The sequence below is a fragment of the Pezoporus wallicus genome, unplaced genomic scaffold, assembly GCF_028554395.1.
Source record: "Pezoporus wallicus isolate ANWC-B61680 ecotype Strahan unplaced genomic scaffold, APGP_CSIRO_Pwel_v1 contig_11175, whole genome shotgun sequence".
In the NCBI taxonomy this organism is placed as follows: Eukaryota; Metazoa; Chordata; class Aves; order Psittaciformes; family Psittacidae; genus Pezoporus; species Pezoporus wallicus.
Window position 1 is genome coordinate 349,108 of NW_026641536.1, and position 21,257 is coordinate 370,364.

At 42.2% G+C, this 21,257-nt stretch overlaps 1 protein-coding gene across 2 annotated transcripts in view; it reads right to left on the reverse strand.

Annotated features, from left to right (window-relative positions):
- Positions 1 to 10,678, reverse strand: part of LRRC38 (leucine rich repeat containing 38) — an 87,768-nt gene extending 77,090 nt beyond the window's left edge. The window contains exon 1 of one of the 2 annotated variants that reach the window (XM_057424183.1): positions 9,783 to 10,678. In XM_057424183.1, coding sequence (XP_057280166.1) covers positions 9,783 to 10,410 — 628 coding nt within the window. In that variant the 5' untranslated portion in view covers positions 10,411 to 10,678. The remainder of the gene's footprint in view (positions 1 to 9,782) is intronic. The other variant, XM_057424182.1, reaches the window with a different exon arrangement.
- Between the last annotated feature and the right edge of the window lie 10,579 nt (positions 10,679 to 21,257).

Genomic DNA, 21,257 nt, shown 5'->3' on the forward strand with positions numbered 1-21,257 from the left:
TATCATGCTCCTCTTGCTGACAATGGACTAAAAGCTACCAGCAGAACAGGACAAGTCAGCATGCCCAAGGTTTCTTCTAGGCAAGCTGCCACCTGAATACATGCTACATTTTCCCTGCTGAGCCTGGAGTGCACTGGTGACATACACCAGATGGTGAGGCAACTTGCTCTGCACATCTCTGGAACCTCCTACCTATGCAATGAGTCTGGAAGGTAAAGAAGCCACACTGTTTCCAACATCCTCTGAGACACTTGGAGATCCAGAAACTGCAGTATTCATATATAGTGTGTCTTGTATACAAGCTGACACACAGGAGCACTTGAGCATGCCTTTGCACAGATGCCTAGGATACTATTGCATTCTCTAGCTTGTGACAGAGCTCTTTGCACAAACCTTTCTACTGAAAGAAGAGAGAGTTGTTCACCAAGCCCTTATTTTCTTCTCATCAAGACTTCAGAATAGCAACCTTTGGGTTAATGGAAGGAACAAGCAAAAGGGGACACAAATGGATATCCTTCCCTATTCAAAACCATGAGATCTATGGGAGGAGTGAAAAACCATGGGTTGGAATTCCAAGCCCTGTGTCTTTTTAATCAGAGTTTAAAAAGCAAAACAGTTTCAATAAATCAACATGATGTTGACAGTAATCAAAGCAGTTACTGCTGTTGTATAGAAACAGCAAGAAAATGAATGTAACATACTGCAAATTCATTCAAAGAGGAAGTTCCTTGCTAAGAGAAAAGAACATTGCAGTATTTTGGCAGAAAAGCACAGTCCAATTGAATATGAGACCTGAAAAAATCCCATTTCTCTTGTAGCAAGCACAAGAAAAACAAGTTTTTTTCTTTTTCTAAACTTTCTATTTCAGGCCAAAGCAGAAGAAATTCTCTGGTGTCCTCACATGCCACCTTTTAATGTGACCCCTGTGTTGGAGGGGCCTTGATCAGCTGGAGTATCAGACCTAAGCTTCCATAAGGAAGGAAGTAGAAAAAGGATGTATTATAGATGGGGTAAAAAACTCCAAAAGATAACTCCTGTTCTAAGTAGTTCTGCAGACTACAGCCCTTACCTCTAGAAATATCTTAGCCTGGTAGTATTTGCCCAGGATCCCAGAGGCAGAAAACTAAGAGCTCACTTATTCTTTACCATTACGATCAGCAGCTTTGCTATAGATCAAAACTGAGCCTGCAGGCTGTGAGCTCTATTCCCAGTCCTCAGATGCTTTCACCTAACATCACAACGCACAGAATAAAGAATAGAACCTGCAATAGATCAAGAGTATTCCTTGTTATGTGCTGGGATGATTTTGAGTCTGATCAGACAATAATGAGAAATAAAAAAGCTCTTCCCCATGTAGCCATGGGTAGTGGAATGTAGGTCATGTTCTCAAACCAAATAGATTAGATAGGAATTTCTTACTTGCTTTACCCTGTGACACTCCAGTGTGTTAGCTTAGCCTTAAGTTTTTATAGAATTCGCATGTCATGGAGAGTAATAGATGCCACTGGGCAACGTGTATCACCATGAACCAGGCGCAGTGCAGAGGTCTTGCTAGATCCCAGCTCTGGTTTCAGCCAACCGGTGCTTGCACCATCATTTTCAACAAGACAGGAAGGAACTGACCTCCTCTATCCACAGAGAAGGCAGTCAGCTAAAATTGTGCTGGAAGCAACCGAGGAGGACTCCAGAGCTCGGTGGAAGCACATGGCAGCGATTGAGGGAGGAAGGAACATTCTGCTCAGTGAAAGTTTCTCTTTGCTGTGTCCTGATGCTACTGCAAACCCCAGTACAGTTAATAGTAGCATTTCTTTCCACTCCAAAGAGGATTTGAAACAGGCTGTTCATTTGTGACAATAGTAAGACTAGCAGCTGTATCTCTGGTGGCACAAGGAATTTCTTCTCTCGAAGCTAAAGCAGTGATTATTGCACCAGAGCTCCTAACTGCTTACCTGAAAATGTCATCAATAAGTCATCTTTATGCATGTCTGCTTAAGAAGACTTAGTAACAATAAATGCCACTGCATCTGCTTCCTTCCACATCAATACTTGACTTTTCATTATTTAAAAGTAGGTTGTCCTTATGACATGAGGATCCAGTGTGAATGAAGAACTGATGTTCCGTACTCCACCTGTGCAATAGATTCAGTTTTGTTCTTTGCTTGGGCAGGACACAATCCCAGGTCATCATACACCCTCTGCACAAACAAAAGAACAGCTTCTATAAAGTGACCAGTATTCATTATAAAGTGTGGGGTTTTTTCCCTCTGAGTGATTCTGTTGCATACAGGCTGGCTCGGTCAGATTACCTGTCCACACACACAAGACTTCCAAAGGACAGGAGAGTGCCATTTAACCTCAGTGCTCCACTTTTACAAACTTTAGCCATGGGAATGCTGTTTTTTTTTCATATACTTTCTTTGTTTTTTTTCCTCTTTGTTTGATTTGCTTTTGTTTTTCTGTGGAACCTGCTCAATTTAATCATTCAAAAAAAACAGCCAAGCTTCTTGAAAGGGTATGTCAAAGATATTTAGTGCTTGGCTGCAGCAAGTAAACCTTTGATGATAGCTATATATATACCTCATTGCTCCCACAACATGTTCAAAGAGTTGCTTCTTCATACCAAACAAATCTGTAAATGAACTAACAAGTGTGAGTGTTATAAATATATAGCTTATGTTATTTTGGTCAGGGCAATCACATTATCTGCAGTGACTCCAGCTGGCCCAAGGACAATGTCACACAGGCCGTAGCTTTCTGCTACGTCGTCTGAAGCAGCAGATGTAGTTTCCTGGCAGGCTGTAACATATTGTTTGCTTTCAAAAGGGGAATGCTTTGAAGGGCCAGTGAAGGGACGGGTGCTAGATTCTGTATAGTCTTGTCTCAACACGGAAACATAAAATGAGGTGAAAATACGTGGCTGCACCCTGGGGAACAGATCATCTCAGTAACATGGCGAGTATGAAAATGCTGGAATTCTAGAGCCATGACGTTAAAAGGAGAGAGGTTTTTAAGCAAGAGGTATCACTTACTCCAGGTCTACTCAACTCTATTTTAAAGGACTCCTTGTGTATTTCTGTCTTTGCTTATTTCCAATACCCATGCTAACTATATATTTATTGAAGAACTTCTGAAATTCATTATTACTTGAATTTTATGGTCTGTTTACCCTCAGAGGGAGATTTCCCAGCTATAATTTTGGATGCTGAGCTTAAAAAGAGGCCTCAATTCTGTTGGGTCTTTGTAGAGTTCACAAAAAACAGGTATCAAAATAAACAGCTTCCTGACATTCATCAGTGTACAACAGTATGAGAGCATGAAAATGGCCACTCATACATACACTGGTATGCATAGGAAATATGCCCAGAAAAACACCTGAAGCCATAAATATCCAAGTGAGCTTCATGCACACATGTTTATTACTATCTATGCAGTAAACATAAAAACATTATAATATGCTATTTATTATTATTTTTTAAGTAAAATTTATATTCGCTCTTTTGGGCAGAATTTAGCTGTTCTCTCATGCTGCTGAATGCAGTTGACAGAGACTGAAATGCTTAAATATGGCATTATATTTCTCATATGGTATTTTTCCTCCAGCTATAGCTCTCTTTTGTCTACTTAAACACTGTCACTAATGCATTAGATGTATTAATAAGCATTAATGAAGACAGGCATTGCCTCTGAAGAGAGATGAGTTCTCATTGGAAATAGCCTCAAGCTATCAGAACAGTCTCAAAAAACCCACAACCTAGATTTAGGTCCTTAAAGCAATTTTTTTTTATAGCCAAGTGACCTAGAGCCTCACAGATCAACATCAGAGGGCTCGTAACAGTTTGTCTCAGTGCCTAAATATTAGCATTAGGTGTTCATGTCTTCAAATGCTTTCCTCACACCTTCAAGATGGAAGTACTCCAAATAACCTTAAGATGGAAGAAACAGAGTGAAAAGCCAGTTGCAGTCCGACCATTTTACTGAAAATTACTAGGATAGCAAATCATGTATTTATATGTAGAAACAGATTTTATGCACTTCATAGGGAATCTAATTTCTGTTAGGAGCTTCTGCTTGAACAGAATAAAAACTGCTGTGTGAAATGCCTTAAGGCTTTTCATTCCTTTCCATAAAGACAGATATTGTGTTCTGTACCAGTGATGTGCTAGCATGTTCACAATACTCAGGGAAGAACTGAGTGGTTGTAATGGACAGAACAGCTTGTCCTTTTTAGCTGTAGCGTGCTCTGGTCTGTATTAGTACATGAAGTTAAGGCAGCCTTCTCTACATAGCAGATAAATAGGTACTGATAAAGAATGCCAAGTTGAGACGACTTACAAAATGCTCAGTTGTTTCGCTGAGTTTTAGTTAGACAGGCAAATGAAACCTGTGCTCCCATTTAACAGAGATGCTTTGTTCTTAGGGCAATGGTTAACATTTTCAGTGAGCCCAGGGCTACTGTAACAGCCTGGACCAGTGAAGTAAGATGTTATTTTATTTACAGAACAAGTTTAGTAATGGATCTTAGATTGGAATGCGATTCTAGAAAGAGCCAGAGAAGCAAGAGATGAACACCTCATGGCAGTCTTTCTAAGCAGGCTTACACAAATCCTTCCATTCTTCTCACTGAACTGATTCTCTTCTGAATGTCCTGTTTTCTTTTAGGACTGAATTCAGCCTGAGTTTCCTGTCCAGAAGGCCGCTTACATTCTCACTGTCACCTGCTCTGGCTTTTTTCCCTACGCCCTCTTCCTGCCATCCTTCTGTCCTAATCTTTCCCATAGACAGCTTTTACCTGGAAGTATTTCACTTTACCAGAATTTACCTATCCACCTATATAGGTACTAGCTACAGAAGTCCTTAAAGTAGCTAAACAGGATCTGTATCAGTATCATCACTACGAGCCCCTTTCAGAATCTTAAAAATCTGCAGTCTTGTGAACACCACTTTCCAAATTGGCGTGACATTTGCCCAGATGAAGAGGGAAACATGGTCCTAGCTACACTTTCGTGTTGTGACACAGGATTTGCAGCCGCTAATGAACTTTCTTCTAGTAAAGTTCAGTGATTACCTTAGTTTTGGATACAGTCCTGCACATGGAGCCAGTTCTGTCTTCTTTGGGCTTCTTTCACCAGTTTGGCTTCTAGTGGTGTGAAGGTAAGTGTTAGCATCCAGGGGGGTGGTGCACTGACACTATGCTAGCTAATCCCATCTGCAAGTCTAACACTGAGCACTGATCCTCATGTTAAACTTGCACTACTTTAATGTCAGACATTCAGAACATCTGTTTCCTTTATTTATCACACAGACAGCACAAATCTATCTGGAATTCTGTCACTGGCCAATTCTGAATGAATTTTTCAAAGCCACCAATAAGAATGTTGAGTCCAAACCTCATCAAATTGCTACAAACCTGATACTCTTTTAACAGAGGGCAGCAAAATTTTTCATTATTGCGATGGATAGTGGGAAACTAGAAGTCTGTATTAAACACAGAGGGTTGGGAAAACATCACTGCATCCAGCACGAAAAGCACAGACACTGACTATTTCTTGCAATCCCAGAAACTACACAACTTCCCAAAAAGGTTTTTCCAAAGATAGCGAGAAGGAAAAAAGTAAAAAGCAAAACGAGGGCAAGATGACAGAAAGGAGACACTGGAGTCACCCTCCCGGAATACTTCAGCTCTAATTAAAAGTAATGTTAGAAATGCATTAGTCATTAGCAAACAAGGTCACAGGCATGGCTGCCCAAAGCATGTTCTCAGCCACAGATCTCTCCAAAGCACTTCAATGCGGCCACTGCAGACTACTCATATGTCCTTGTTACATGCATTTCATCTGAATCCAACCACTTCATCAAGATGGGATCCTCAGAAGGATTCAAGAAACATTTTTGACAGTGCTGTGCATTAATTTTAACAGCACCTTTCACCAGAAATTGATTCCATCAAAGCCGTTTGTATTTAAACATAAATGGGAGCATTCATAAACCTCAGTTCTGTAGGTCATGTGCACCAGCGACAGCCTTTTGCTGGATGAGCCCCCAGTTTCAAACAGTTTTCTTAAAAGTAGGTTAAGAGATGAGGTAAGAAAGGAAAAGTGCATTTTTAGCCCAGATAAAATGCGACACAGAAAAAGCTCTGAAAGCTGAAGAAAACCTTTCCAAGTAAGTGAGTGTATTTTTTCAGTATTTCCAGCTCTCTCTGAAGTAGAAAATGCAAGAAATCTCAAAGATGACTCTTGACCTCAAGGCAATGAATGCCAGATTTCCATAGACTTGAAACCTTATGCCCTGAAATTATTTAACTCAACATCTAACCACCCTCCCTTTATTCAGCACCTCTCTTGCTTTTAATCCTATTTTTCTTAATTTCTTCTGTCAGAGCCCAAACAAACTTTCTTCTTCCTCCTCCTCCTTCTGCAATTCTTACTTGACTTGACAATTGCTTTTTGCAATATTCGAGATGGATCAAATATAATCAAGCAGAGAATAGAAGATCTATAATGTCTAGGAGAAAGAATAATAGTTATAGTCTCCAACTATCACTTTTGGTCTTCACAATTCCATCTCCACTTTCAGTTTGTTATTAATCAATAACCAAATCAGAGGGAAAAGACTGGTTTGGTTTTGGAGTATGATGAAAATTCTGGTTTACTATCTCTTTACAAGTAGAAAAATGTTTGCTGTTTTAAAGTGCTGGGTTCGATTGCAGTAAAGTGCTGAGTTTAACGGCAAAACTTTCAGTGCAGTTTCTTTACCAAGTCTGCCTGCAGATGCGGCATGCAGAAGCACTGACTCACTGCCAAATTAAGACTTCAGTCAGACATTTAGGTTAGGTGAATAAATGCAGGGAACTGCAAAATGATTCAACCCCCAGCTGTTTGTGTGAAGTGACAAGTCAGATGTGCAAAGGCAGCTCAGCTGAGAAGAGGCTTCTCGGTCAGCAAGTCAGAGAGGTCAGTAGAAGGTACAACTCCACAAGCTATTTCTGGGAGCATGCCAGAAAGAATAGACCTGACTTTTGCAAAACTAAGGGGTTGAAGTACAGCTTTTGTTCAGAGACCTTATTGACAGAAGCATCCCAAGGCAGTGTAAGACACAAGACAGTGTACAGAGCCTTTAGTTTCTTTGCAGTGTTTCTCATGAAAGGGCTGGGGATCACCACTGTGAGTTTACTGTCATTCACCTTTCCACAGTTTCCCTTCTCAGCAAACCCAGGTTACAAAGTCTGCCACTTACAGGCTGGGGAACTTCCATCTGTCATGGAACCATTCTGTACTGCTCATCACAGTTTATTCTTAAAGAACACAAGAGAGGAAAAACACCAGCTAACTCCTTTCTCCTTCCTTGATTTCCCATTTGTACAGGCTGTGCAATGCAAATGCTTAAATAGAATTATAAAGGAAAACCACGTAGCATTGATACATGAGCTTCTCCTGGCCCCTGAAAATGCATCCCTTTTGCTTTTGCTGTATTTCCAGACATAACGTGTGCTGTCCTACTTAGCTTGATGCATTTGCTGCCGGAGTACTTCTGTCTCCAGCCTTTCAGCAGTACCCTGAGGAAGCCAGGGAATCGGAATCCTGGACCTTTCAGTGACTTGCTCTTCCCACCCCTATCAGGAAAGGCCACGCAAACAGGGCTGTGGACAAGGTCAGCCACACAAACAGTGCAAATGTGATTAGTTCTTAATGGGTATAATATTGTGATATAATTACAACCTAAAAACTGGATATTAAATGCAATCAGATCATAATTCTAAGAATTAGTTTTCCATTGGCTTGCCAAAAGTTGGTTTGAAAGGTACTGAATTGTGGCATTGTGGTTTCAGAATTGGCTTTGAGACAGTTTTTCCTTTTTTGGGTTAATTTTGCCCTCTGTGAATAATGTTTTGCTGGTTTATTACAGGAGACAGCCAGTATGTTTGTGGCAGCAGCTCTCTGACTCCACAGGCTTTTCTGCATACATGCACTGGAGATCACTGGATGCAAAGACATCAGAAGACTTGCTCTCGGGAACACATACAAGTCAGGGGGCAAGTCAGGGGGACGGTTCTGATCAAACCAACTGTTTCAGTATTTGCTCCTTCCCTCCTCGTCTTCCCAAATAAAATCTAACTGAAAGTTTGGAAGATGCAGATGAGGGAGTCAATTTTTAGCTATTAGGCTGAAACACAACTATGGATGAGAGAAAATGCCGTGAGAAAGCATCTCGAAGCTTGCAAGACACTGGGAACACTGTTAATACTATAGGAGAGCTCAATCACTTGAAATTTCCAGACATAAGTTCAGAGATGCTTTAGAACACTGACAGGGCTGGGACAGACTCTCAAACTGAACAGACTCTGTCTGGATAAAGGGGAAGGAGCAGAAGCTTATTAAAAGAGATGGAAAGCACAGAGAAAGCGAACAGATGTTTAGCATGAGGTGGGCAAATACTTGGTTCAAATAGAGCAAACTTCAGCTAAAGCATCACGGGAGGTGTGAGAACAGGCCCAGGTTTGGTTCTGAAAGAACAGAGATGAAAGTTTCACTGAGGGAGAGGGCAAAACCACAACACTTTTCCTCAAATGAAAAGTGAGGAAGCTGTGTTCTTCCTCCACACAGCTGCTTTAGAGCTGAGGATACTGATGGCAACCTAGATGAGTATATGAAAGAAATGCTGCACAAGGTCAGGAGCATAGGAAGAACCGAATAACTGACTACTGATCAAGAAAGGGGAGAAAAGACCTCTGGAATTTGCAGCCTCACTGTTTTTCTTCCTTTTTGTCTGAATTCAAAGGAACAGTTACTGAACCACAACCCATTCTCCCGCGCTCTTCTCCCCCAGCTTTTTAGTTCTCACCATCTTCTGCACAGATATCCCCACTCCAACACACTGATTTCATGTCAGGCAATGCCTGTACAGCCTCTGTAGTTCTTACAGAGGTGCTTTGCTTCAAGCAGTTTGCATCTGGGCAGCTCAGTGGTCTAAGATTATACCCTGGTGCTTGTTCAGAGGCATGAACTGGGGGATGATCTACTGCTAAAGCTGGATTAAGAGAGGCTTTAGGGTCGGGTGGGATGTGTGGAGCAAGAGTCTGGATTCCCTATGTTTCCAGTGTTAATACTGTTTTTTTCCCTTCCCATGCTTTTTTGAAAATCACTGGCCCAAATACAAGCATTATATTTGGGGTGTTCCAGAGCCAATTCAATTTATTCCTAGTATGGAAAGCACTGCTATTTTAATGAAAAAGAGCCCAGATCAAGCTACAGAGTTTCAAACACAGAGTATCGCAACAAAATACTTCCAGGAAAGGGTTGACAATCACAGTTGCATAAAATGGGGATTTAACTTTTCTGTAGCAGCTTTTGAGCCGATCAGCAAGATGAGAGAAAAATCACTTTTCTTAAGGAGCTGCCACAGAATATTTAGCTGCTCTCAAAGGGCTTATTGTAGAAAACATTTTTTACCAGAGAGAAAATGAAGTCTGGAAGAGAACCAGCTCGGGGCTGAATGAATTTGAAAAGGCTCTTTCACTGCCTGTGTAAGCTTAGTCTATAAATCAAAACTATTAGGGCTTAATTTTTAACTTGTATTTATTAACTGGGAAAAGGAGCTGCTGCTAAAAAAGCCAACATCATTTTAATGGGCTCCTTTGCTGAAGGCATGCAATTACGGCTGGACCAAACTGCAGTGTGGGACACTGCAGGCAGCACACAGACAGCCTGACCAAGAACCCTCCTGCCCTCCAAGACAGACATACAAAGAACATACATGCTGTGCTGTAAGGCACCGAGCATTACCTTTCTGGAGCTTCGATGCATTGTCCTGTATCCAGCTGAAAAGACTGGCAAAGTCACAGTCACAGACCCAGGGGTTGCCCTCTAAGCGTATAGTCCGCAGGGAGGGAAGCGCTTCTAGGATTGCCACATTGAGGCTTTGTAAGTTATTGTCATTCAATTCTAACACTTGGAGCTGTTCCAGGTTCTCAAAAGCAGCCTCATCCACATCCACCAGGTTATTGTTGCCAAGGCTCAATTTTACCAGTTTTTCTGCTGATTTGAATATCCCAGCATCAAGCTGTGTTAAATTATTGTAGCTTAAATCTAAATAGAGCAGTTTGGTAGACCTGCTAAAAGTGCCCTCTTCTAAAGAGGTGAGGGAGTTATTCCTGAAATCCAAATAGACCAGATCTCCATAAAATATAAAGAAATCAGCTGGTATCACCTGAATGTTGTTATCAGCTATGAGAAGTTTCCGTACATCCAATGGAAATGAACTAGGAACACTTGGGAGTCCTTGATCCCGGCAATCTATGGTGTGGTAGTCCATACAGCTACAGACAGCAGGGCAAAAATGACCCACGGGTAAGAAAAGCAGGCAGACAAAGAGAGGAGAAGGCAGAAGGCAGAAAGGAAAGCATGGCAACATCGTCAAGGATCTGAAAGCTGTGATGAGCACCACTTCTAAGAGAAAGACATTTTGCTCAGCTGAGCAGTAGTGCCTGGTATTTGTGTGTGTGTGTGACTGTATCCAGGAGATCACATATCATCACAGATCCGATAGCAGCACAGCCTTGGCAGGGGGAGGGAGAATGACTGAAGGAGGGAGGGAGGGAGGGAGGCAAATGTGAGGATTTACACTGTCAGAATGTTATAATGCTGCACAGTGCAAGGGAAAGCGATGATTGGGCAAGCGGTGGATCTTTCAAAAGGGCTCCCTTTGCTTCTGTGAGCTAAAAAAAGCCGAGAGCCTGCTCGCATATTTGCTGTGTATTCCAGCAAATGGGAAATCACACCTGATCCTGTGACTCTGACAGCAACAGCTTACGCTTAAAAAGCCCTCCAGGTAATAAACCCTAATGAAATCACTGACTTTCTTTCTTTGTATGAGCCTATCTCAAGGTGAGCAATGCCCTATAGAAAGGCAGGTGAGAGCCAAGGAAGCATCCTGGTTGACTGCTAAGGACTGTTCTCCCTTTCCTTTGTAAAACAGGGAGCAGAAGAGCAGCAAAGGGGGAGCCCACAGACAAGGCACTTGTGCTGTTTCTGGATATGACTCATTATCTTTTAATCAAGAAGGATAACCTCCTATAGCAACAAGGAATACGGTCTGAAGAGCGCGGGGTTTTACTTCGCGTTTTAATGACAAAACCAGCTACTCCCTAATACAGCACCAGTAGAGTCTGTTGGGCCATGGAGAAGTGCAAATTGTGGCTCAGCTCTTCAGTGAGCTAAAACTGAACAGATTTCCTTCATTTCCAGGGGGCTGCAGTATTTGACAATCCATCTGCCTGCCTCCTGTGGGCCAGCAGAGATGATTTTGCAACAGGGTATCTGTGTTTTTCTGACATTCCCAAATCCACACCCAGAAAGGCAAATCCTCAGCCAGCTGCAAGCTTAACATTTAACTCCATCCCTCCCTCCTCATGCGCGTCGTACAAGCAGATAGAAAGGGGACTCTGGTGCTTGGGCCATACCTACGCCTATGAAGGAAGATTTTTCTAAAGACAGGTTGTATTTGTGTGCATGTGTCCTGAAGATTAGAGCACAAACTCAAACACCTTTGGAGAGCTCATTCCTATGTCAAAGAGAGGCCAGTAATCTTGATTTAACGTTTTATTTCATCACTGAATTCAGTGTCTTTCATCCAAGACATGGTATAAAAACTTCCTTCTAAAACAGCCTATCCTCCCAAGATAGTGCGCTTAAACTCACACAAGGAAGCAGAATTATCAACCTCTCCTTCAGGAAGGACGTAGAAACATTGAACTGCTGTGGGGGAGCAAAGAGGGAGCCAGACTGTTCTCAATAGCACCCACTAACAGAAAAAAGAGGCTATGGGCACAGATTAAAAACCATCTGAAGAGATGAAAACACTTCTCTTTTCCTGTGAGGGTGGTGAGACACTGGAACAGGTTGCCCTGAAAAGTTGTGGAGCCTCCATTTACACAAATGTTGAAGAAGAGAAATCTCTCCCATGCGGTACATGGGGCAACCTGCTCCAACTCTGCTTGAGCAGGGGACTGGACAAGATGATTTCCAGAGATCCCTTCCAGCCTCAGAGCTGTCAGGAAATGACCGTGCCAGGAAGAGTTATACCTTTGAGCACGTTTTGCAACACCTTGTTTCTAATTCGTAAGTCTAAACCACCTCGAGCCAGCCTCTACATCTCTGCCATAACCACACATCCTGCTTCAGGTAGATTTCATGTCTTGAATCATTTTTAAAACACCATCTACAAAGAAATGGCCACAGCGGCCTCCATAAATCACCAGGACAAAGCCCAACTGAATTCCCAACATTATCATTTCAAACATTAACCATCATTCAACATTATCATTTCCTTATGGCTCCTCCTATGCAGACCCACCTTTCCCTATCAAATGTACAGAATCAGACTCTCCCATTTTCTTTTCCAGGAGGCCTCAGTGTTTATTATGCCTATTCCACAGATGGGAGACTGCAGACAATCAGGCTCAATTTGTGAAAGATCCAAGAACATGTTAGTGGCACAGGCAGGAGCAGGATTCAGCTTCCTAAAAATTCCCCCAGCCCTTGCTAAAACCACCATTCCTTTCTATACAGAACAGACCTTCCTTTTGCTCAGGCACGCATGTGTGTTCTTTACATCTTACCCTTAGGGTAAGCCTGGTAAGCAACAGCATCTTCACAGCTTATCCTGCACACTTGCATGCAGTTTGCATTTTCTCTGTAGAACCTGTGGAGCTTTCCTGTCTGAGAGGTCTGTGAAGGGGTTGGCAGGAGACTAGGGATTACTGGCTCTGGATATTTTGGGATAGGGATCCTGTAGGTTTGTCAAACATCAGCCCTGCTCCTCAGCATCCAGGCAAATGGAGGGTCATTGCCAACATGTCCCAGCTACCCAGACCAGGCGCAGTGCCTGCTATCACAGGCCACCTGCATGGTCTGGCACCTTTCTCCTGTTGTCTTTGATTCCATAGAGCTTCTTCCTGAACAGTCTTTCTCTGTATAACATTCCTGTTTCATTTTGTCTGCTCAGCTTTATTCACTCCTTAGCTACTGCTTATTTCTGTATCTATTTTCCTCACAGCATAAATATTCTCTGGAATCATTCTGAAGCTTCATTCACTTGCCAGACACTTCAGGCAATTTTGGATAGCAGGAAGGCGACTCAGCAGCACAGCTTTCTATCTAATAAATAAAGCTTTACTTTTGTCATCTTTATTTGCATCAGTCAGTCACAGTAACCTGCTCTGCTACACAAGGGGTTAGCCTGCTCTCTTCTACGTGCACAGCACCCTCTTGTGCCCTGCAAGACAGCAGTCATTCCACAGCCACCCTGGTCTCTTCTGATGAGCTAGGAGCAAGTTTTACCGTATTCCTACAGCTTATTTATGCTCTGAGCTTCACTTCTTCCTCTTCCAGTGGCCTATTAAGTCACTCCATGCAATAAGATAAGATATAATCCCAGCAGTGTTCTTATGTGCTAATTGGTGGTGTTCTTTTGGCTCCTTGTTACAGGAGCAGGGACCCTAAATCACAGATTGCCAATCACCTATTGCATGATTGCACTGAGAACATTTTTTCAGTACCTCACAATGTATCATGCATATCAGGATTTTGTTTGGCTTCACCTGCCACTGTGGTAAATACAAAACCTGTGGTCCTGCCCTCTAGGCTCCCTTAAGGCAAGAAGTACAGGATGAGTTCAAGGAACGTGCTTGTACTTCAAACAGGGTAAGAGTTTCATAATCAAAGAACTTTGGAGAAGTTTGTGACAAACCTTTTGTGCAAAATGGAGATGCAAAACCAATTTCTCTCCATACCTTCCAGTTGTAGGAGCTGAATAAACAGAACAGTAACAGTGGGCAGGCTTTGGACTAAAACAACAAGGATCTGGCTTTTCATTCCTTCAATTTACTATTCAGGATACTGGTAAGAGAAACCTCTAAAATAAAACAGCGACAAGTCCCCACTGGTCCTCAATCTTTAGTGTGCTTGTAGCACTACATCATGGCAAGCAGGAGGAAACAACCAGGAGGAACCAACCAAAACCCATTTGCTTCTCCATCTAGTGAAGTAAGAAATGGCTTTGCAGGAAAATGACAAAGATTTCATCTTAGGAACTTGCAGCACTCCCCTAAAACGTGCTCAAAACTTCCTGGAATAATTTGAGTAATGGAAGAAAAAAAGAAAGAACATGAAGGATCCCAATCTCAGCCAACACATCCTTACCTAGAAGAGACTGAAAATGGTCCATCCCCACCCACATTTTTGAAGAGCTTCATTGATCATATTTTCCCATTGAGAATGGAAACTTCCTCCTTCCATGGAGGAGGTTATTATTCCAAACTTATGCTTCATTAAGGCACATGTCGTGTCCGAGGCTGCTGTACCAGGTGCACACAAGGACTGCAAACAGTTTTCCTCCTCACCCTCATACATTAGCAATGTGTCATGGGGAACGGTGTTCAAACTTGAATGATTAACTGCATATTAATCCATCAAACACTAAAATAAAGCACTAAACAACAGCTCTGAACACAAGTCCCATTTTTCTTCAGATGTTTACCATTTCACTTCCAGGGCTTTTTTTCTTTTGGGAAAAACCTTCCCCTGCTATGACCAGGTATGTTGTATGAACGCAGCCAAAGGGCACCTTTGGACAGTTCCCTCTGATCTTACATATAAGAAGTGCTGAAAAAGCAAAAGATTCCTTTGTCTTACAATTCCTGAGATGTAAGAAACTGTGAACTGAAGCTTGTGTTACACCTGCACAGCCCTTCTGTGCTGCCGCCATGCCACTGGGAGGGAAATGCCATCAAAATTAATCGATCTGGCAACAGCAAGGATTGAGTTTGAAAACTTCAGACACCGCAGTTCAGAGCCAAAGAAGACCAGTCTAGCTCCATCAAAAGACTTCCATCATCTGCTCTAGAGAACGTGGATCACACAGATATGTGGTCACTGCCTTACTGTAAACCACTGAAAAGCTCTAAAAGCATCCACAAGAGATGGAACAGTGTAAATTATATTTTCCTTTTCCCTCAGGAATGAGTTTGCATCCAGCCACTACAGTGTATTCAGCCCCACGCCCTCGGCTTCGCTGATCCTGAATTACTGCAGCTTTAAAGCAAATTAAAGGTGACTGAAGGTGGAAGTTCTCCTAAGCACAGAGGTGTGCTCATGTATATCCACTGATAGACTTGTATGTAGTAGAGTCACGAATAAAGCTGGGCTCAGGTTTCTTCTCAAACACTATTTATCTGGGCAGGTTCACCAATGGGTCTGTCAAGTTCTGAAAAACCTCGAGGAGATCAGAGATTCTTTCAAACCTAAGGGTTTCTAAATAACGACATACATATAAAAAAAATTCACCATCAGAGTTGCAGGGGAAGGTTTATGGAAGTCAATGACTTTAAAGTAGTGGTTGGAGTAGAACATAACTTTCATATCTGGAACTTGCTTCAACTTGCACCTAAACATAGAAGGAAGCCGGAGCAAATTCTCAAAGCCCAAAGACTTGACAAAATTTAATCCAGCTCTGATGTAAAGCCAAGCAGATTGTTATTTTTAACCCATGACTGCTACTATAAAGCAAAAGACAGGAAGCTAGTAAGTCTTGTGGACTGATTTCCTCCAAGTCATGCCCTCCATACTCATCCTTTCCGGCCCCCCTCTGCTGAACGCTCTATCAAAGCACTGAACGTGCCCCTGTGCAATCTGGCTGAGCAGAGGGTGCAGTGTGACAAATGGTGCATGTTCTAGCAGAGAGGAGGCAAGTTATCTTTCAAGGAAGGAAACCCAGAAATTATTCTGAAATATCTGGGAAGCAAATTTATGTTCTCTCAGTAGGAAGCAGACAGTTTTAATGTGTGCCCTGTGCCACCTTGAAAACCCTTTGGAGAGTTCTCTTTGTTCTAATGAACAGCAAATGCATTTATAGCAACTAAACCAACTGACAGCTAATGCTTATTAAAATACCTCCTATACATTCTTTGAGTATAAAACCTCTCTGGAGGTCAGCACGGTACACCAGAGAAAAACAAACCAACAAACCACAAAAACACCCCCCCGGCCACCGTAATTTCCCCCAGACAAACAAAAATATGCCCTGGCTTGATTTTTCTATCAAAATCAGAACATTAATGGGCCAAATGTCTTTTCCAGAGCAAAGCAGATGCTGCACTTCTGAGGATTTTATGCAAATTTGTACTAAAGATACAAACAGTACCAGAAAACAGCTCCATTTACAAAGGCACGGCTAATTTAACTGGAAGTCAGAGGCTTTTCGTGACTCCTCAGTTTGCTTTGATAAGGGGATTTTACAAAGCCATTAAAAGCCACCTTCCTTGGCTCTATTAATTTATTTGACATGGTAAAAGCTACTCACAACAGGGGCAAAGAAACAGGCTGGATCTTCCAGACCTTTGTTTGAATGCAGAAAAACACTGCCCCCCCCCCCAAGTCCCCAAGACAGTAATTTGTGGTCACTGCCATCTACCACACTGATTGTTGCTGCATACCCTCCGAATAGTTCAGGTTGGAAAGCACCTTAAGATCATCCAGTTCCAACCCACCTGCCATGGACACGGGCACCTCACACTAAACCATCTCACCCAAGGCTCTGTCCAACCTGGCCTTGAACACCGCCAGGGATGGAGCAGCCACAGCTTCCCTGGGCAACCCATTCCAGTGCCTCACCACCCTCACAGGAAAGAATTTCCTCCTTATACCCAATATAAACTTGCCCTGTTTCAGTTTTAACCCGTTACCCCTTGTCCTGTCACTACAGTCCCTAATGAAAAGTCCCTCCCCAGGATCCTTATAGGCCCCCTTCAGATACTGGAAAGCTGCTATGAAGTCTCCATGCAGCCTAAATGGATCACCCTTCATGGGTTTAAATGTGCAGAAAGTATATCTGTGTCAGTGAGAATTCCAAGCATCAGGTGAGTAGTAGAAATCATGGAAATAATTATTACACAGTCCTCTGTTGTCCTTTTCAATAAAAATATTTCATGATGTCCTGGTTTCAGCTGTAAGTCTTTTTTTCCTCCTTCATAGAATCCCAGACTAGTTTGTGTTGGAAGGGACCTTAAAGCGCCTCCAGTTACAACCCCCTGCCATAGGCAAGGACACCTTTCACTAGACCAGGTTGCTCCATGTCCTGTCCAACCTGTCTGTGATTCTATGATAACTGAAATATCTACAGCCCTGTTTATGGTAGATGATCCTCGTCAGTCACTTGTCTTCACTCTGAAGTGATCTTTCTATCCTCTCACAACTTGCTCTGGCTATACACAAATCCAGTGTCCCTTAGGGAATGCAGCATATTTTGACTTGATGCCTTCTGACATTTCACTCGCCTTGGTAATAAGTTGAGTAAAATGTCAGGTGGAATCATATCAGGGAGCGCAGCCATCCCCGAGCGCGAGCTGTCTGGAGCCTTGTAATGCTGCCTCTGGGTTTGCTTCCCTAAAGGATGTTGATAGATAATGGTAATTATTACAATGACTAGTTTCAGAATCGCTTCAGGAATTACTTACCTCCCTGACAATGAACTGGGGGTACTTCTCTGGCATCTAACCTCCAGAAGTCTATTACAGGCACACTCTGAATGGTGCATTAGCAACCATTAGCACAGCTGGTCTCTCAAACACAACTTCTTTCAGCCTACATGCTGATGTAACGTACCATAGGGGTATATGTACCCACAGCGGTACATGTAGTTTTAAATACTGGAACTTCAGTAGGACCCTTCGTGGTGGGAGTTAGAGGTGTCTTACTACTTGTTTGTACACTTCCATCTAAATCCCTTTACTTACAGCATAATACCTCAGGGCCTCAGTTTCCCTTTTTTAAATGGGGGAAGGCATAAAATTGCTATAAGGATTACAGGATGCACAGGGTATAAGGGATATGGGTCTAAAGCTCTGATTTTAGGAAGGATCTCCTTTGCTATGAAAGATGCTGCATTATCAATAATGCCTGCAAGCAACTGAAATTGTTAATACTCCTTGTATTGTACTTGGTGTACAGCTGCCTACGCCTACAAAGACATGAATCATGGTGCTCTAATACAGTTTCCTACAGTGAAACCAAGAAGATATTAACATTCCAATAAAGAAAAAACCTCTTGATTCACTACTTCCATTGAGTGAAATAATTTACAGAACAGAGACAGTGTGGGCACTGCAAGGAGAATCTGCAACACTTATTTCCACACTGATCTACTGTGGAACCTTGGAAAAGTCACTCTGGTGCTAAGTGCCTCAGTTTCCCCACAGTTCCATATAGAAATAACAAGAAGCAGCAACGGGATGGAACATTAAAGTTAGATGATATTCACCTCAGAAGCTTTCAGCATTTCCATTTTAAAAGGCATGGGCTTTTAAATACATATACTTTAACAACATGATAGTGCCTTGATCTGAAGACACATGGCTTGAAGCTACTGAAGTGGTGAGCAGGCCTCCAAGAGAGAAACTCTCTCATTCTCCTTTGTGTATAAACTAATTCTAGAATAAGACGGGTCTTGCAAACAGAGAGCAAAGCATAAAACATTTATTTCCATTTAAAGCATGACTGAATTTTCCCCTTACATAGGAAAATCCTGCATTTGAGCTACCTTCCCTTCTCTCCCTCTAGTTATTACTGACAAGCTAACATCACAAAGCCTGAGCTCATGCAACAGTTTGTGTAACGCAAAGACAAGGTCTTTCTGTGAATTCCAGTTGAATCACATTACGTTAGGTCCATGTTCCACGCTCAGGCTGGGACTCCACTCCCCTACACAGTCTCAAGTCATCACTTCATTTAATCCAGACATTCATGATTTATAGCAAAGTTAGGAGAATACATCAAGCCCTGAATTTAACGGCTGTTTTAAGCATGCTAAACTTGCTTTAGATTTTTTTTTGTGTCCTCTGTTGCTTTGTCTCCATTCCTGTGATACTTATTCAATTTATTTTTCAGGAAAACAATCCAGTTTTATAACCTTTTGGCTAAAATACTTATAAAGCCATGCTATTAGTCTGGTATTTCTCGTAGACAAAGCATTAGCATTTGCAGCTGAGACCCTTTATTAAATTCAGTGGTATACTATTTCATTTTAAGAGACTACATGATTCATGTCAGTGGAATAATATGTGAATGAATCCAGATTTTACAAAAGATCTGAACCATCCAGGATCCCTGCCCTGATTTCAGGGCTTGGTTTCATTTTCAGCTGAGGTACGCTTTGGCCCTTAATACAGTGCTTCAGATTGCTGCTAGCTGTTGAATTTGCTTGTCTGTCAGAAGGTGAGCCGGGGGTCACCGCAACAACTGGCATTTCAAGCAAACCCATGGTTTCTACTGCAGTAAGATCACTGTGCCTTATTTCTCTCACCAAACCTTTCACAGAAGCATGTAGTTTCATACCCATTTGGACATGTAGGCACGGTGGGAAAACATGCTGCTGCTTGAAGACGTGGCAGAGAGGTTGCAGTACAAAACCTTACTTGTCTGGAGCACATTTCTCTGCTCCATCTCCTCACCGGGACTAGGGAAGCGAGCACGCTTTGAACAGTACCTGTGAACACATCCCTCCCTCTGCTGGCTGCAGACATGGGCTCTTGTTTATTCACTTACATTGTTTCCGGATCAATCCCAGTTAACATGAAACGTGTCAGTCAGGAAAGGTCACTGGAAAACATCACTCTGCACTCCCACCTTCCCCACAGTAAGTACCTCTTCACACACCAGCCTGGGTTTCTGCCCCTGCCTGCCGCCCCACCATCTGAAACAACTCCCCATCTTTGCACCTCCTTTATGACGCTGCTTATTCTTGGGAACATGCTTTGTATACAGAAAGGAGAAGAAACATTATATACATTTTCTCCCTAAAATCAGAGTTAAAAAGGGAATTTTGTCATGGAACTTCATGGAGGTAGTATCCTTTATTTATCTATGTGTATTTCATTTATTCTAGAAGACACATAAGCATATTCAAAGAGACAGTTACAAATCTACAGACCAACTGGCTGCACACATATGCTGTGTCTGCCTCAGTCCACCTCCTTGTAAACCCCAGCAGATCCGGCTTCATGCTGAAGATGCCCAGGCTGCTGGGACACAGGACATTCAGGGACCATGCTGGGTTCTGCCTGCATTCCAAGCAGTGTGATCTCAGCCACGTTGTCAGGATTACAGCATTTCTTGGTGCATTTCCGGCACAGTAACACAGTTTTAAATGTGTATTTAAAATCATTACAACTTTTAAATTCCTAATGAGAGGCACTTGCTTTACCTGTATAAACTCACTATGAAAGCAATGAAAGTCTTTGAAAGTCTTGAGAAACACTCACAGAACCATTCTGTAATAAATGAGACTGAATACACAGTATTTGTGTGGTTTTTACCCCCCTTTTGGCTCCATCACTGTGTTGCTTTCCTTATTTAACTGTTCTAGTTAAAAGAACACTCCTGACCTAAGAAAACCTATATCAACCTTATAATTTTTTGTTAAATACCCGGTGGTCATCCACAGGTTTAAAAGTAGTAAAGAGTGGGCATTCCATATTTAACTCTGAGTCACTCCATTGTATGTCACGTAGAGACAACTGCTGGCAGCCTCTGGAGGACTTTTTCTGAATAAAATGCTTATTGACAGAAATCCCAACTCCAGTGAGCCCTCAGGAGTGTGCCCACTCCCTGCAACCAGCTCTTACACCATAGGTAACCTCTTGTATCCCATACAATTTATGTTTTCAAGACTGTTCCTCCTGAGAACTTCACTTTGAGAAGAAACTTTTAGTAAGAAAGCAGCTGAGCAGCTCTGCTCCAAGGGCCTTTACATACAACATACATATCTATCCTCTTGAGAAAGGCAGTGTCTATCAATTGTACCCTACTCCCTTCACGCAGGCAATGGTGTTACTCTTACTTAAAAGATATAAAGATCATAAATCATGCTTTTGGCTTAAACAGCCCAAATGCTACTTCCAGTGAAGAGCCTTACAGTAAAACAAAAAAACCCAAACCCACCAACAATTTACATTCTGAAATTGTAAGAGGAAATAAATTCACTTTAACATCAAACCAGTCTTTGAAACATCATAGAGAACTATTGACATTTTACATAGATCAACTCACTCTTACATGTAACTACTGTGTAGCCCTCTCTACCCTTTCCCTCTCCCAGCCCATCTTAGTTAAGTCTTTTGAGGACTGACTGAAGGAGCATCATGGAGAAAAGCAGCTTGTACAAAGACCAATTGCCCCTAAATCTCAAATGAAACTATTGCAAGTGTA